The 18,618-nt window shown below is 42.0% G+C and overlaps 1 protein-coding gene across 1 annotated transcript in view; it reads left to right on the top strand.

The window, feature by feature from the left end:
• The window catches only part of NIP7 (nucleolar pre-rRNA processing protein NIP7), a 70,927-nt gene extending 54,011 nt beyond the window's left edge, over positions 1-16,916 (top strand). Inside the window, exon 6 of the mRNA XM_037041399.1 lies at positions 16,818-16,916. Coding sequence (XP_036897294.1) covers positions 16,818-16,901 — 84 coding nt within the window. The 3' untranslated portion in view covers positions 16,902-16,916. The remainder of the gene's footprint in view (positions 1-16,817) is intronic.
• The last annotated feature ends 1,702 nt before the right edge of the window (positions 16,917-18,618 follow it).

Raw genomic sequence — 18,618 nt, 5'->3', positions numbered from 1 at the left:
GTACCTAAAAAATAGCCTTGAAATTGAGAAGGCAGAAATTGACTTATGTAAGGAAAGAGGACGAACCTATAATCAGATGAGGGGATTTCAACACATCTCTACAAGATACAAATTGGTTACATAATTTTTTAAAAATGTAAGGATATAGAAATAAAAAATAAAATGAAAAAACTTGATGTAATAAATTATTTTTAAAAGAACAACATAGCAATAGAATCTACAAATTAAAAAATTACATAACAGACGACATTTATTCTCAGGCTACAGTAAAATTTGTTGAGAACCTAAAAAAATTTTTTTTAAAAAAGCGAAATAAATAAATAAATAATGGAAGTACGAATAGAATAATAAATAATATGCAAATACATTTAAAAACCACAATGTTCTCCTCAATAATTTGTGAAGTAATTTAAAAGGAAATCATAGTGAAAATGCATCATTTAAGACCAGAATGATAATAAATTTATGTTGCATATAAAAATTTGTGAGATGAAGCAAAAAGTCATTAGGAACACATTTTGTAGCCTTAAATGTAGTTTTGAGGAAGAAATTTTGAAAACAAATAAGAAAACCACGTGACTCAAGTTAGCAAGAGGACAGAGTGAATATTACATGAGAAGAAGGAAGGAATTTTATTTTCTGTGCCTTCTCCCCCCTTCTCCTCCTCCCACCCCCGTTTCTAACCCTCCATGTGTTCTTCATTTCTATGGTTCCACTCCTGATCTAGCCGACCTCTTGGTTTGCTTTTGTTTTAGGTGTGGTTGTTAATAACTGTGTGTTTGCTGTCCTTTCACTGGTCATATTTTTCATCTTCTTTTTCTTCTATAAGTCCCTTTAGCATTTCATATAATAAGGGCTTGGTGATGATGAACTCCTTGAACTTGACCTTATCTGAGAAGCACTTTATCTGTCCTTCCATTCTAAATGAAAGTTTTGCTGGATAAAGCAATCTTGGCTGTAGGTCTTTGGATTTCATGACTTGGAATACTTCTTTCCAGCCCCTTCTTGCCTGTAAGGTCTCTTTTGAGAAATCCACTGACAGTCTGATGGGTACTCCTTTGTAGGTGACTGTCCCCTTATCCCTTGCTGCTTCTAGGATTCTCTCAGAAGGAAGGAATTTTAAAGAATAGAATGAGAAAGTAATGAAGTATAAAAGGAAGGAAAAGAGAGAAAAAGAAAGCAAGCAAGCAAGAAAGAAAGAAAGGGAAAGAAAATTAACAACAGTTACCACTGGGAAGTATAATTGAAGAAGGGAAATTTCTGCTTTTCCCTTTATTCCATTTCATGCTGTTTATGCTTTTTAACCTAAGGAAATATTACTTTTATAACTTTTTTTATTGTTTAAAAAATTCCATAGAACCTTGAGAGCCTGTAAGATTTTGAGTTTCCAGTAGGAGGCAGCAGTGATTCTCAAAATTTCTGATGTCAGCCCAAAACTGAGGCTTAGTGTTTACAGATTCTTAATTTCAGGCCCAGATACTTTACTTGGATCACCAGACTATAAAAAAGAAACAAAAAGCAATACCTCGCTTTAAGATGCTGTAGGTATTGTTGTGATGAAATATTTTCTCTACAGATCTTTATTGACATCTGAGTGAGTCTAAACTACGTTTTTCTTTTCTGGAGCTCAGAGTTTTCTTACTAAAATCATACCGTCGGATGAGACAATCTTAAAAGGTCTCTCTCTCTAAAATCCCATGGCTTTAAGAATCTAAGTCAGCATCAGGAAGAAACAAGCCCTGGTGCCCTCTGATATTAATTGGCTTATGAAAGAATCTGCTTTACAGCCCTTAGCTGATCAGGATGAATTATTACCAGTTTATCTTCAGTGTAGATCAAAAAATCTCTTCTGGAGGGGAGAGGAGGATGTTGGTATTTATTCAATTTGCTGAGGGAGAAAAAAGGAGAACTCTCCCACTCTGTAAATGTTTAGCGTGTGTGTAAAGGTCGTAGGTCTGGTGTTTAGAAATTACACGCAGGCTTACGAAAGAATCTCTGCTGGGTTGGCCAAATTAAACAGCAGGCAGTTGTAGAGAAATAAACACAAGTTAACATTTAACCACAAGTCCCTGTATTTGCTGCTTGGTCTTTCTTAACAGGAGGGGCCTGAGAGGGTCAGGGGGCTGCCAGCTGCTCTAGTGAGACCCTGGGCTTCTCTGAGAACTTGCCCACCCACCACATTTCTCAAGTGTATATTTAAGCAACTTAATACTTATATATTTAAGCATCTGAATCATAAACTTTTCCAGCTATTACTTCATGCCCCAACAGCAGTTCTTTTTTTGCAGATAACCCTTAACAAATTCCAAAATGTATTGTAATTTTCTTTCAACATTGGCACAGGGCTACACAGCTAATATGTGGCTGAAACAGGACCCAAACCTGTGACTGGCTCCAAGGCCCTCACACTTGACCATGGCCACTACATGAGATGAGAGGACTCACTTCATCAGCGAGTTACCTGGAAGCAGTCGAATGCTGCAGCGCGGCCAGGATAAGTGTGTGAAGCGAATGGTTGTTGTGTCCCAAAGCTCCATCCCCCTCACATGTATTAAGCACTCGCTATGTGCTAGTCTTTGTCAGGTGTTGGGGGTAAGGGTGTCAAAAGATGAAGTAGACGTGATCATCACACCTTAAGAAACTTCTGGTGCTTGCTCTCTCTCTCTCTGTCTCTCCAGCACACCCACGCCTTCCCTCCCGCCGCCCCACTGCTTTCCTTAGGCATGTATCTTGGCTTTCTTTCTCCCAAGCTCTGAAGGTTCCCAGGAGACTTTGTACCAGGGGAGCAGCAGGCAGGGGCAGCTAGTCCTGGGCTCACCCCCCCGGACCTGTCTCCAAGGGCCCTCCTTTTGCCTCTGTAACTTGTTCCCTGAGTCCACACACCCCAACTGGCTCACTTCTTCTGCCTCCCTGACTTTCTTTCTAAAGGGCCAAGGCAGCCCCACCTCAACTCAGTCCTGTTGCTATGATCTTGCCTCTTCTATCGTAAGCCCTCGCTTTGTTTCACTGTCCCTAGCTTTAATAAACATACTCTCAAAGTAAAAATTTTTAAAAAGCCTATGTTTTGGAGGAGGGAGGGGCCACCAAATAAGCAAACAACACGTGAAAAATAATAGGGAAACACAGATAAGGAAGGGGAAATCAAAGCAGCATGGCAGGATGGTTAAATCCCTGGGCTATGGAGTCCAGTTCTTAGCTGTGGAACCTCTCAGCCTCAGTTTTCTCATCTGTAAAATGGGGAGAGCCTTTCATAAAGGTAATTGCTGTGACAGTTAAATGATTTAATGCATTATTAAGTTGCTTAGCATTGAACCTGGCAGATGGGAAGACTTGTTAAACATATTAGTTGATGATATTGTTTGAAAAATTGTAAGCAAAATCAGAATCATGTCTACAACCAAATTCGGGGATGTCAATGCCCTTTTCTCAGGTTATTCTGAATTTCCCTGAGGTTTGTTCTTCTTTCTGACATATTTATCTTTTGACCCTCTAAGAATGTTTCTGGGGGAGAATGATGAGGCAAAGCGGTCCGAGCCCCCAGACCAAGCCCTTGGGCTACAGCACAGGGAAGGGGGGCCGGAACAGGAGCAGACCTCATGCCAGGCAAATCAGGAGAGTCAGCCTGGAGTGTTGAGAAAATTTCCAGGACCTACTGCCCGGGATTTCCAATCTGTTCCAAACTGAATTTCAATACATACTTTACTAATGTTTTAATGTAACTATAATTGTGGAAAGGTTTTCACATGATTTTATCCTGCAGTCAATTCCCTTCCCAACCAGCTTATTTTTATTTTCTCTCAAACACTGACTCATCTCTTTTATCCTCAGTCAAGGACATCGCTTTGATATGCTACAGTGGCTGCCCCTCCAACTTCTGAATCTTGGCGTGAGGGCATGCGAGACCTTTCAAGTGAAACCCTCTGCCTTCTGAGAGCCATACCTACGCCAACACTTCTGCTGTCCTCTAAAAACCAACTGAAAACTCACCTCCTTCTGGAAGCTTTTCCTGCTGAGTTCTTCACGTTTACACTCTGGTCCCTGCCACAGAAGGGCAACTGGGGTTGTCAGAACCTAACCAGGGAGGTGCTCTTACAACTTCGTTGTGTGTGTACGTTCTGGTCCTTCCCGTCGGGGCAGCATGGATGTGTGGAGAGGGCAGGGACCCTGGGGCCTGGCGTGAATTCGTACAGCAAGCAGCACCACCCCTGCGTTCTCAAATTCATTTGGCTGTCCTTTGTCACCTTGGGACTGCTGCTTTATTCTCGGGGGTTGTCGTCTTCCATCTGGGCCTCTCCAGGCCGCTGTCCCTTCCCTGCTTCACTTTACTTCTCTCTGAGAGTGGCAGAAGGCCTTCATTTAATTTCTTAAAGCACAACTAAGACCTGCCTATGTGCTTCACCACTTCCTGTAGTGTCCTCCTCTGTCAAATGGGGGCCATTGCGGGCCTTTTGGACTGAATTCCTGTACGAATGAAATATGAGCTCAGGCATGTTGACAGAACTTGGCATATAGTAGGTGGTGGCAGATTCTTTAGATGGTTCTTTCAAAATCCATTCCAACCCCTTTTCTTGCTCCGCTTCCTGGACCACAGAGGCTGGAAAACTAAACACTACATTTCTCAAACTCCCTTGCAGCTGCGGTTGTGTTTGTGATTTGGATTCCACTGTGTCAGACTTTAGAACCATGAGTTATGTGGAGGCAGAAGCAGGTGTGAAACATTCATTTCGCTGGTGCTGATTATGGCAAAGGCAACGTGATTCCGGAGCCAGCAGCTGCGGTGGCAGCTTAGCAGCCCTGAAGTTTCTGGATGGTGGCAGAGACTGCGGCTTGCTTGTCAACCAGTTCCAGAGAGTAATTTTAGAAGTGTAATTTCATTCCTGCATGTTTAGCCTAGAGTCTATTTCTTAACTTTCCTAAGGATTCTGTGAGCTACCCAAACCCTCTACTGAATCCCTTTGTGCTTGAGTTAGCGAGAGAGGAATCTGTTGGCTGCAACCAAGAAAACTGACCGATACCTAAGTGATCAATAAATGCAATAAGTGATCTTATTCTTTTAAGACTTTGTTGAAGGCTTGGTAATAAAGTAATTACATTTCAAGAAAGAAAGTTAAAAACTAGTGACTAGATGATAATTTCTGGAGTGCACTGTCCTGTACATAGGGCTTTCTTTAATGATGGGTATGCTCTATATTTGTGCCCAGCATGGGCGCCACTTGTAACATGTGCCTCTGAGCACTTGAAATGTGGCTATTATGACTGGGGGAGTGGGTTTTAAATTTGCTTTCATTTTAATTCACTTACATTTAAAATTAATCACATGCAGCCGTGTTACTGTGTTGGACAGGATAGTCCTCGAGTGCCTGAGCCTGGCCCTTCCACAGGGTCTTTTACTTATATATTTATTTATCCTCACCCGAGGACATTCTTTCTCCCTTGCTTTAAGAGAGAGAAGGAGGGAGAGAGAAACACTGATGTGAGAAGGAAGCATCAACTGGTTGCTTTCTCCTAAGTTCCCAGGCCGGGGATTGTAGGCACCCAAACTGGGATCAAACCATAACCTAAGTATGTGCTCTGATGGGAGTCGAACCTGCGACCCCTCAGTTACAAGACGATGCTCCAACCAACTGAGCCACACCAGCCAGGGCCACAGGGGTCCTCTCTCTCTCCAAGAAACTTCTTCAATCAGTTTTCTCTCAATCCCTAGTCTCAGGCCACATCTTAATAATCTACAGAAGTGGAACATGCCCAGGTCAAAACAACTTTTATACATTGGATAAGTTTAAGGTCTCACTGTCTTCAGCTTCCATTCTAGGATTCCATACTGACTTTTTATTTGCACAGTTCACTGAAGTGTTTTGCTGAAATGCAATCTATCTGAAAAGACAAGTCTCACTCTTCATTTACAGAAAGAAAGTCATTTTTTGTATTGAAAAACACGTATTTCCCATCATTTCTAGGTAGTGAGTTTCTAAAATATTGGGGACCTGTATCAGTCAGACAAGTGGTTCTCACAGTCTGCGGCATATTAGAATCACCATAATAAAGTAATTTATTGCCAGCCACTCTCCAGCCCAATTAAATTTGCATTGTGGGTAATGATGAAAGGGAAACAAAACTTTATTTGCAACACTAATGTTTTTAAAGGATAGAATGTATTCTGATATTAACTAGTAATTAAAAGTTAGTAAAGATAGAAGAAAATGCTGGTAGGATTTGAAAGGGGGTAATTTATTGTGAGATAGGATAAATATTTATAAACTTGTTATTTAAAGCCAAACTTTTTTGGCCCCCCTCCATTTTGGTGAACGAGCAGCCAATAATGAGACTTGTAATTGTCACAGAACAATCAGACAACCACTCTGGGAAGCTTCTGGAATACAAACATTCAAAGAGTGCAGATTCTAGCCAGACTTTTTTTCCATATTGTCACTTTCACGTGTTCTATGAATAAACCCAAATAATAAACGATAAATGTTTTATAGACCTTCCTTCCCCTACTACCAAACAAACGGACAACCCAGGGGAAGCTGGGGGAAAAAGACAAGAGGTGTCCAAGTTCAGTGTCAGATGGCCTCTTTATTATGCTCCCCATCCCTCCACCTCCACACACACAGATGTTCTCTGTGAATGAACTTGGCTCTGGTGTGATTCACACCAGAATGGGACGGTCCCAAAAAGTTTGAAGAGAGGAACTCGAACTTCCTGAAATGATTTTTCTCTTGACATTAATTCAAATTTAGGAAGGAGCTGCCTAAGTCTTTTATAAATACCCGTGAAACATATGTCACTCAAGACTGATTTTGTTTCCTTCTTCTCTCTCCGTGCCTCTTTTATCTTGTCTAAGTGCCACTGTGACTTCGGTGCGCCACTGCCCTGAGTGGCAGCTGGGAACTGGCCCTTTCCTCCTGTCCTGATTAAAAAATGGTTGGACACCTCCCACCACTCGAGGGCCCAGGTGCTTGGAAAAACTGCCAAATACTTCTTCCAACTTAAAAAAAATTGTAATGATATCCATTAATTCTGGATTAGGTAGCACATTTCAATAATTTAAAAGTTCAGAAGAGACAAAGAGCATAAAGTAACATTTGTTCTTCTATCCATGCCTCTCCTTCCTCATTCCCTTCCCCAATGCCACCATTTGCTGGTGTATCTGCTCCGAGATGGATATTTTGTGCATATTTCAAAGAATGCGTTTACGTTACCTTACTGCCTTTTATTCTTTTATGTTACGGATGATAACACAGCACACAAATATGTTTTCCATCTGTTTGTTTTTTCTCTCACTCCTCCCATTAGAGCGGGAGCGCCACAAGGGAAGGGGTTTGATTCCGTGCCATGCTGTTTGCTCAGTGTGGAGAGGGGTGCCGGCGCGTCGTAGTTGCCCCACACAGACTTGTTGAGTGAGTGAATGAACACACACTGTTCTGTGTCTGGCTTTCTTCACTTTGGGGATCACCTCATTCCAGTATGTAAGAAACCTCCTCATTTTTTTTCTAGATTGTATTGTGTTCCATTGTCTAGACTCATTGTAGTTTGTTCAGTCAGAGCCCTACTGATGGGTATTAGTTTTGTTTCTAATCCTTGGCTTTGAAAAATAATCCTGCCATTTGTATTCTTGTACAAACATGCCACACTTGTGTGAGTATATCTGTCTGTAAGAGAAACTCTTAAGTGCAGAATGGCTGGGTCCAAGGGTGAGGTATGAGGTATTTTTTTGCCAACTTCTTTTCCATCAAAAGCACCTTGCTGTGTTTAAATAGCATTGCCGAAGTCTATGGCAGTTGCCTTAAGCCTATTGTAGAGAAGTCTATCAGGAATGAAATTGTTCTGGTTAGGCCTGAATGTATTAACCTTACCTTATTTCTCCACATCCAACAGGAAAACCCCACACAGGTTGGAACAACACAAGCAAATCTCGAAATATAACATAGAAAGAAAGAAGTACACACACAAAAAAGTTCACACTGAGTCATTCCATTCGTGTGTTGGTAAATCAAGAATAAACAAGACAAGTGTGTAGTTACAGAAATCAGAACAGCCCTGCCTGAGGCTGGTGGGGTCAGGGGGCATTGACTGGAAAGGGAAATCATGGAACTTTCTGAAGAGACGGAAAAGTTTATACCCTGATTGGGGTGGTGAATGTTTGCAATTGCCAAAACTCAACCTGTACATTAAAATGTAGGCATTTGCCCTGGCTGATGTAGCTCAGTGGATTGAGCGCGGGCCTGCGAACCACACGATCGCGGTTCCATTCCCAGTCAGGGCACATGCCTGGGTTGCAGGCCAGTTCCTGGCAGGGGACACACCAGAGGCAACCATACATTGATATTTCTCTCTCTCTCCTTCCTTTCCCCTCTAAAAATAAATAAAATCTTTAAAACAATGTAGGCATTTTATTTTATGTAAATTATACCTCAATTTAAAAAATTTGGAAGAACTGTACTGGGAGGACATAATGTGTTTTTATCTGTGGATTCCAGTCACGCTGGCCTTTTAAAAATTCCTCAAACACATCATGCTTTTCCCCATCTTACAGCTTGCTTACGTGCTGTTCTCACTGCTTGGAATATGCTCTCTTCCCCCTTCTCAACACACAAGCATATCCACACCACCCCCCTACACACACAGTTATCCTTTTCTAATTCATGGCATGTCAAACTTCATGTAGTATACAAAGTAGCTGGAAGGGTACACATACTGTTATAATCTGTATTACCTTGCAAAGCTCAGGTATAAGAAATTGTACATTTCTCAAGTTAGGGAGACCCGAACTTCAGTGCACCTCTGTATCTTTCTAGGAGGGGAAGGTGATACAATCACAATAATTTCTGGCCACGCTTCCCACTTAGCCTCTTGAAATAGGAGAAATATCCGGGATAGGAAATTCAGAAAAATTGGAGCAGGGCCTTTGGTGCACCTGGCGTCACTGAGATGCACCTTGTTGTGTGTGATTTACTAGAAGGTGAAAGGCTCAGATTCAGTGTCAAGCTCAGGCATCAGGACCTTGGAAGGTTCTCAGACCTAAGAGGTACTAAGTGCTCAGTCTTCCTGGGACACAGCCATTCCCACTCTGCCACCTTCTGGGCTCTGCATGGGGATGGGGTGGGAGTCTCTGTCACTCTGGAACTTTTCCTCTCCATCCTGCCAGTGGATTTGCACTGTAGAAACCCATCCTGTTGAGAGCAGGTGAGAGAAGGCTGGAGGGGACTTGGGAAGACCCATTAAAGCTGGTAAGTCTCCAGGTCAGGCTCTGCTTCAGCCTCTATTAAATAGCAAATGGGAAAACTGGGAAAGGGGAAAGAAATGCATTTTCCCCCCAAGCTTCTAAGAGTTTTGCAAACAATTAGAGTAATTAAAAGTTCTCAGAAGTAGCCGATGGTGCCCTTTTCACCGAGGGAATGTGGGCCAAGCATGATATATTAAAAGAGAAGGAGCTGTTCTATTGAAGTTAAAAATAATCTTCTGTCACATGGCTAATTTGTTGGAATGCAGCAATTAAAGGGCCTCGAGCAGAAGGAGAGCTGGAAGCAGCTGGGGAGCTCACAGGCGGAGTGCATGCCCTGGGGATTGTGTTTGCAGAGAGAAAAAACAGTGTCACAGATGACTTAGGGCACCTTATCAGAAAACTCACAAAAGGGCCAGGAAGAAGGAAAAGTGGGGTCATTTAGAGCTGTGACCTTTGGGCTTATCAGACAGTGACGGGATGGGTCAGGACTTGTCACCTGTGCTCCGGGATGCTGATTTACTCAGCAAGGATGAAGGCCTTCCAGTTCCCCCTGCACTTTGAAAACCATGCCTTTGAATCCATTTCAAAGGAAACCAGAACCGAAAGGAGCCCTTTGATCCTAAATCCATGGGAAAGCCAATCTATATGGTCTTGAGCGGGAAAGCTCAGAGCAGGAATACAAATCCTAGTTTGGTAAATTAGGGATTAAGTTTTTGAAACTTGTTTGGGGGGGCAATTTTTGAGTTGAAAGAATTTTGGTTTGGGGTTTTTAAAAAAAGTTATCTAGTATAATATCTGAATTTTCCAGGTGAGGCAATAAGCTCAGAGAGGCTTATTTGCTCTAGGTCATTCAACCAGCAGGTAACAAGCCAGATTCCAATCCAGCTCTTTGGACAGAGGGGGAAGACACAGTGGTCAGGAATTGAGGAATCAGACCGCCCTGTTTGTGCAATCCTGGCTCTGTGACTCGTAGGGCCATCTCACCCAGTTCCAAATCTCTCTGTCTCAGTTTTACCCTCTGTAAAATGGGAGTAACAATAGTACTTAAAATTGTTATAATGCATGTGAAGGGTTTAGTGTAACATCTAGCCTGGAGTAAATGATTAAAATGTTAGCTCTCATTATCCTATAGCTTTTTTGCTTTTTCTACACCATCCCGTATCAGGTTGGTGCCTTTGCAGGGTGACTTGTGCAGACACATCCTCTTTGGTTTGGGCAGGATTCTCTTTCTCTCACTTCCACCTCCAACTCTCATTCACGATATATAAAGAAAAAGAGGACTAGTCACTCTCTCCTAGCATTTCCTGCATTTTAACACACCCGTGTTACTTGTTTTCTCTCAAGTTACGTGCCCTCCAGCCTGTGCTTTCAGTATGGTTTCCAAGGTGCTGGCAAGCAGAGATGGTGCCCACGTGAAGAAGCAAGTCCTTCTGCCCCAAATGAGGTGCCCCGTTCCACCTGAATCTTGTAGAGTACGTGATCAATTTTCAAATTTATAATGGGCACCACTAACAGAAGGGCCTCTGGACGTCCAGGGGAGGATTGGGCTTCATAGTCTGAGCACCCCTGTAGGTGAAGGCCAACTTCTGTGTGTGCGCATATGTTGCAAGGGACAGAAACCTACCTCATACAAGCTTGAGGGGGGGGTGGGGGGTGGGAAAAGGTATATTTAGCGGCTCGTGTAACAAGTCTAGATTTCATTATGACTATATTCAAGGGTTCAACAGTGTCCCCAGGACAACTTTCTGCTTTGTCGGCCCTATTCTTTAGACTCTTTCCACTTGCCAGTCAAAACAGCTGTGAAGAGCCGCCAGCTTCACTTTTCTCTGGCTTCGAATTCTTCAGGTAAAGCAGTCTTACCCGCTTAGTTCTCTTTCTCTGATTGGCTGCCTTAAATCCACCTGCAAGCGAAGGGAGGCGGAGCATATTGATTGGCAGCCCCACTACCTTGACACAGACTGGCCTCAGAACAGTTTCTCCGAGGAAGCTGGGGTACTGAGCCCAGAAGAAAGAAAGGCAGGCAGATTCAAACCATCAATGCTGAAGTTTGCTGAAACTGCAAACCATCAATGCTGAAAACTGCACTCATGTGCAGGTTTCTGAGGTGGTGGCTTATAGCTTGTTCTGTGTTCTTAAAGTGTTCTGTAATCCAAGAAGTAGTAAGAACTTTTGGAGAGGAAAGTGCTTTCTCCCCACTCCACGTATTTCCTTCCCGGAGCAGGTCATCAATTAACGTCAAGGCTGCGGTCTCCTCCTCGAGCCTTCATCTTTGGCACTCGGGGAAGGGAGAGCGGTAGGAGAAAGTGGGTGTGAGTTGCCCAGTGTCTTCCTCTTTCCCGTCCCTCAGGAACCAGACCCTGGGAGGGAGCACACGTCCTCTCTCCCCCTCCACCTGGGGAGGCCATCCTGCCCCCTGCGCCACTGCTGCCAGGACTGATGGGAAAGTCTGTTTGATTCAGGTGTAAGGAAGACTATTGGGCACCACACTCAGCCACATTCGACAACCTACGTCCTTACCGTAAGATCATCCATCTTCTGACTACCCGGAGCCACCACTGACTCGGAGCCTGAGGAGGTGTGCTGTCCATTGAGCCCCTTCTCCAAAGTCCACAACCCCCCTAACTTACAACATGGGGGACCCACAGGTTTATCCTCTCACTCTCCCCTTCCTGGCTGGGTCCCCTGTGAGAGGAGTGGGTCACCCTGGGAATCCGCAGAGATGGTGGAGTGCATTGGCAGTAGGCTCGAAGGGAGGTAACAAAAATGACAAAAGGCAAGGAAGCTACGGGTGCAACGGCAGTTGAGAGGCACTGGGACTGCCTCACGTGGAGGGGGAACAAAAACAATGGCGGGGTGATTTAACCGTGGCCTTCCCCAGAACCACACTGAGGGTGTGGCATCGACTGGTAGTTTTCCACAGCCTCGCCCTGACCCGGAACAGAGTCATGTCTGCCCCCCACCTCTCCCGGCCCACGCGTGCCCTCCTCCGCCCACTTTTGGAAAACAAATTGTTCCACTTCCACAGAAAGTTATGGAAGGTTGGGGCACATAAACCTACTTAAATAAAATGCCATTTTATTATTGTTTCTTTGTAATTATAAAACTAACAAATAATCTGCACAAAGAACTACAAAGTACACAAAAGATGCAAATGAAAATCAACTCTTAGCCCTCACCCTGAGATAGCCCTTAGTGTTTTTGGTCTATTACTGGGCAGCCTTTTTCTAGACATGGTTTTAATTTTATTTATTTCTTTAAAAATATCAAAATATTTCAAACAAAATAGCAGTGTACAGTGTGAAAGATGAAAATAGCATATTCTGCTGTTTCTCTTAATATTGTGATCCATATGTACTATTAAATTGAATATTTTTATTGTTACCACTTCCTTTTCTCTGTCCAGGCCTTAGGAATAGTTGACATTAATGTCCCACATTTAAGAGGAACGTACTGGTATTATGACACCCACTTTAGAAACAGGAAGCTGAGGCTCACAGACTTACCCACAGCCACACTCAACTCCTGACAGGGTCCTGGGGGGCAGGAAGACTTTCCTAACAGCTTTGTTAAGAAAAGGGGGCGAAAGAAGGGGCTTCCACAAGCAGGCTGTTGGCCTTCCTTCTCTACCAGAAACGCCTGTCACGTCGCCCTGGGCCACACACTGGCCTCCAAGCTCCAAGATTTTGATTCTGGGAACATAATTGCAAGTGAACAAAGAGTCAAGGGAAGGTTCTTTATCGGCAGGAGAATTATTTTATTCAATGTGTTTCCTTACATGAGTTGGGACAATAAGGGGAAAGAATGAGAAGAAATAAAAGGCCAGTAACTCAGGCCACTTTTAATGAATCACCCCCCAACCCAACCCCCCGTGTCATTACCCATCCCCAGTCAGGAAAAGCTTGAGTTTTTCCTTGCCAAGAAAAACAGAGGGCAGGAAGAAACAAATTATGACCTTGTTTGTGTTTTGTGTCTTAACTATTTGATTTATGGACCCTGATCCAGTGATTATGGATGAAAGAAAATATCCCAGGGTCCCAAACCTAACCTGAACTTAACCGAGGGTGGGTCTCACATCCACTGCTCAAAGTTAACACGAAGTTAAAATGCTTTAAGAATAAAGTTTCAGTGTTAGGGGCTGCCTGTAGGCATTCTCAGCCCAAGGACAAGGCCAAATTCCTTTCCCACACTCCATTTTCCAAAAAACCCTGTTTAGAAAATGTTTAGAAACTTAATCCCTTTGATCTCATTCCAGAAGTTGGGAATTTATCTGTTCAACAGATAGTTATTAAACACCCACTGTGTGCCAAGCACCATGTCAGATACTGGGGATACAACGATGTGCATACAGGTCAATCAACACATAAACCAGAAGAGAATCAGGTAGCCATGGGTTCTAGGGAGAGAAAGAAAAAAAATGATGTGTCAGAGACACTGGGTAGCTACGTGGGACAGGTGGTTCACCTAGGTCTCACCAAGGGAGTGACATTTAATGTAAGAAAAGTGTGATAAAATCTGAATGTAAAGTTGGGGTGGGAGACTGTTCCAGGCAGAGGGACTATCCCTTAAGGTGGGTCCATGTTTGGAATACAGAAATAAAGCCCTCTCAACTCAAAAGAAATTCTTGGCTATTAGGGTTATTTTTCGGGAGTTGATCTAGATAGAAGGTTGATAATTCCTTTATTATTCTTAGCTGTAGAATCAATGTTTGACCTCACATATAAAAAGAGAAATGCAAATCAAGACTACAGTGTGATACAATTTTTGAAACTTTCAGATTGGTGTAATTCAAAAAATTTTGGTAACGCACTCAGTTTGTGGGTCCATGAGGAAACAGGCATTCATGCATATTGCCAGTGAGAATATAAATTGGTACAGTTGCTAACATACAAATGTCTATGCTTTTGACCTAGAAATCCTATTTCTTCTTGTACATATGTGTCAGGTGAGATGAAGGCTATTAATGATGGCATTGTTTGTAATCCTAAAAGATTGAGACTAGTGAAATTATGATATGTTCATGCCAACTGAATAATAAACTATAAAAACTATAGTTGCAGCAATAAAATAATGCATATGAGGAGGTTCTCTATGTCTTACTATCTAATCATTTTTAAGACATCATTAAGTTAAAAAGCCAAGATGCAGAACTGAGTATTGTTTGCCACCTTTCATATTAAAAGTGAATATAACAAAGCATAAATATTTATATTTACATAGACGAACTTAAGAAAGATGCACAAAGAATTATTAAGGGATTATTTGGGGTAGGTGAGTGAAAGGAGATGGAAAGTGGGTGGAAAAGGTTGGCAAGGAACTTTTTGTTGAGCTGTTTAATTTTTTTTTTTAGTTTTGAACAATGTCAATGAATTAAAGACTTAAACAATTAAATTTAAAAATTGTCCTCTCTGCTACCCCTTATCTTAATTTATTAATTTATCACTTAATCCATTATTTACTCCTCAGCCACACCCCTGAGAAAGGTTTTACTTAAATCCTGTTTAATAAAAAGTACATTAGTGCAAGTAAATTATATTCACTAAAGTTTATTTTTAAAATGCATTAGAGGTTAATCTAATCACAAAGGCGCTTTCTGTACCTTGCTTTGCATCCCCAACAGACTAGGTAAAGAATATCAAACAAAGAGAATTGGAGTATTCTGCCTAAAGGAAATTGTGTTTATGGAAACAATTACGATTTTTATTTTTTCCTTTCATTTATTTTTTAATTGGGGTGACATTGGTTAATAAAATTATACAGATTTCAGGTGTACAATTCTATAACGCATTATCTGTATATTGTATAGCATGTTCACCATCAAAGTCAAGTCTCCTTCCATCACCATTTAACCCCCTTTACCCTCTTGTACCTCCCCACCCCGCTTAGTCCCTGGTAATCACCATACCATGATCTGTCTGTGAGTTTTTTCAGTTGAATTTATTGAGGTGACATTGGTTAATAAAAATTACATAGGTTTCAGGAGTACAATTCTGTAATATATTTTTTTGCTTAATCCCTTTACCTTTTTTCACCCAGCCCCTCAACTCCCCTCCCCTCTGACAGCTGTCAGTCTGTTCTCTGTATCTATGAGTCTGTCTTTGTTTGTTAGTTTATTTTGTTCATTAGATTCCACATATACCGGTAAGGGAAATCATATGGCATTTCTCTTTCTCTGACTGGCTTTTCGAAATAGCCTTTTGCCCAGTAGATTGTAGTAAAAACGTAACATTATCCAGTCTCTGTCCTAGATTATCTTTATCAACCCTCCCCCCAATACTCCTTACACTCTAAAAAACTTCAACATTTTAATGCCTTTCACGTGCATTCTTTTCTTGGCTCCACAACTGGGATGTATCGTAGCCTTTCATGTTTTTTTAATTCCTCTTTTTCCTGCTCTGAATGCCCTCCCCCTAACCACTAGTCCAGACCTCTAACACTATGTTTCAGTTTTGTCTGTTTTTTTCTTCAACAGCTTTGTTGAGATATAACTCACACAGTATACAATTCACCTATCAAAAGTGTACAATTCAGTATTTCAATATTGTCCTAGGGTTGTGCAGCCATCGTTGCAATCTAATTTTAGAATATTTTACTCTCCCTTCAAATGAACCTCAAAACCATTCCTCCAGAGCTTTCAAGCCCTGTGCAACCACTTTATCTACTCTCTCTATGGGCATGTCTCTTCTGGAAATTTCACATAGATGAAATCATACACTATGTGGTCTGTCACAACAGGCGTCTTTCACTGAGCATGGTGTTTTCAAAGTACACCCATGTTTTAGCATGCTATTCACACTCTATTCATTCATCAGCGGAGGGACATTCGAGTTGTTTTCACTTTTTGGCTATTATGAATAATGCTGGTATGAACACTGGTGACCCAGTTTTTGTGTGGACATATGTTTTCATTCTTGGGCATATACCTAGTAGTGTAATTGCCAAGTCATATGTTGACTCTGTGTTTAACTTTGTGAAGAACTGCTGGGATGTTTTGTACAGTAGATGCTCTATTTTACATTCACACTAGCAATGTGTGAGTGTAGTTTCTCTGAACACTCATCAACACTTGTTATTGTCTGTCTTTTTTACTGGGGCCATCCTAGTGGGTAGGAAATGGAATCTCATTATAGTTTTGAGTTGCATTTCCCTGACTGTCGTGATGTTGAGAATCTTTTCATAAGCTTATTGGCCATTTGTACAGCTTCTTTGGTGAAATGTCTACTTAAATCCCTCATCCATTTTTTAAATTGGGTGGTTCTTTTTTTTATTGTTGAAAGGTTTCTTTCTTATTTTTTAAAAGATTTTATTTATTTATTTTTTAGAGAGAGGGGAAAGGAAGGAGAAAGAGAGGGAGAGAAACATCAACGTGTGGTTGCTTCTTGCATGTGCCCAATTGGGGACCTGTCCTGCAACCGAGGCACGTGCCCTGGCTGGGAGTTGAACCAGTGACCTTTTGGTTCTCAGGCTTGCGCTCAATCCACTGAGCTACAGTAGCCTGGGCACTGAAAGGGTTCTTTATACATTCTGGATAAAAGTCCCTTCTCAGAACAGGCGTACCATCTCTTATTGTGCTTTACTTTATTGTGCTTCATAGGTGTTGTGCTTCTATACAAATGGAAGGCAAGATTCTCCACCAGCAAAAAGATTACAACGCTATCTCAGTACTCAGCCTTATTGAAGTGGTCTGGATCTGAACCCGCACTATTTCCAAGGTATGCTTGTATATGATTTGGAAATATTTTCTCTCATCCTGTGGATTGTTATTTCAGTCTTTAGTGGTATTGTTTGCAGCACAAAAGTTACAAATTTTGATGAAGTTCAGCTTTTCCATTTATTCTTTATCACTCATGTTTTTGTTGTTGTATTTATTTTATGTTTTTGAGCTTTGAATAGATAAAATAACTCTTTATTTTTCTCAGTTCTTTTTAAAAAGATTTTATTTATTTATTTTTAGAGAGAAAGAAAGGGAGGAAGAAAGAGAGGGAAACATCAATGTGTGGTTGCCTCTCATATGTCCCCTACTGGGGACCTGGCCTACAATCCAGGCATGTTCCCTGACTGGGAATCAAACCAGTGACCCTTTGGTTTGCATGCCTGTGCTCAATCCACTAAACGACACCAGCCAGGGCTATTTTTCTCAGTTCTTATGTTTAAATCTTTGATCAAGCTGGGATTTCTTTTGGTATATGGATACATAGCCAAATTATTTCTTTCCAGAAAACATTTCTGGCAAAGCTTTAGTTATTATGATTTTTTTCAACTGTAAAAGCCCTCCTTTTCCTCACTGATTTGAGATAATGTTTTACCATATTTTCTGTTCTTGACTGAACATTTTAGGACTTTCTGTTTTGTTTCATCGATCTATTGATCACACACTGTTGGTAAGGCTTGATGAGAGCAGGCATTCTCACACATTATAGGCAGGTGTGTAAATTACCAAATTATACCTGTATGAAGGGCAATTTGCTAATATCTACCATAATTATAGGCACACTCTCCTTGGCCCCACTTCTGGTAATATATCCTATAGGTGAAATTGCATATGAACAAAATGACAAACGTACATTCATCAAAGCATTGAGGATAATGACAACAGATGGGGAATGATCCAAATATATATTATATATAAAATGTGGTATAACTAAAAGTGAAATACCATGTAGCTGTAAAAAAGAATGAGGAATGTCTCACTAAACTGACATGGAATGATCTTGAGAAATTGTTAAGTAAATAAAGCAGCCTTGGATGGAGGCGTAGGTGGAAACACTGACTTCTCCCACAACCAAGTTTGAATTCAACAAAGGTTTAGTAAACAAAGACACAGCCAAAGAACAGAAAATTGAACTATACAGAAGTCCGACAACAACGAACCATTCAACCGGACCGGGAAGAGGGACGGAGCCAGCAGTGGAGTGGGGGTCAGGCAGGAAAGATCCCCTGTCCCAGGCACGCAGGCAGCCGGAGTGGCAGAGCGGACCCAGTGAGGGTGCGGGGCAGACTGACCTCGGTCACACATTTGCGTGCAGATAAACCAGCACAGTGAGCAGTGAGGCGGACCACGCAGGCCCCAGCGGCAAACCCAGCAGTGGAGGGCTGACTGCAATCGCACATTCGCGTGCAGTGGGATGGAATGCGTGGGCCCTGGCAATGGTGGCAGCTGCGGTGGCAGCGGGAGACAGCAGATGAGACCGCCATTGCTCCTCTTTGACCCTGCCCCCAAGTACAGTGTTACAACCCAGTAACTGAGTTGCCCCTCCCTGGTGAACATCTCCTCATTTGTAACAGGCACAAACAGTCCAAAATATGGCTCAAGAAGAACTCAAAGCCCCAGAGCCGATAACTCTAAGTGACCAGGAAATAGCGAACCTCTCAGATGCACAGTTCAAAACACTGGT

This window comes from Sturnira hondurensis, unplaced genomic scaffold (genome assembly GCF_014824575.4).
Source record: "Sturnira hondurensis isolate 20B ecotype Veracruz unplaced genomic scaffold, ASM1482457v3 Scaffold0003090, whole genome shotgun sequence".
Lineage (NCBI taxonomy): Eukaryota > Metazoa > Chordata > Mammalia > Chiroptera > Phyllostomidae > Sturnira > Sturnira hondurensis.
The sequence above is the reverse complement of the archived record's forward strand: the minus strand, read 5'-3'. Positions and strand labels throughout refer to the sequence as shown.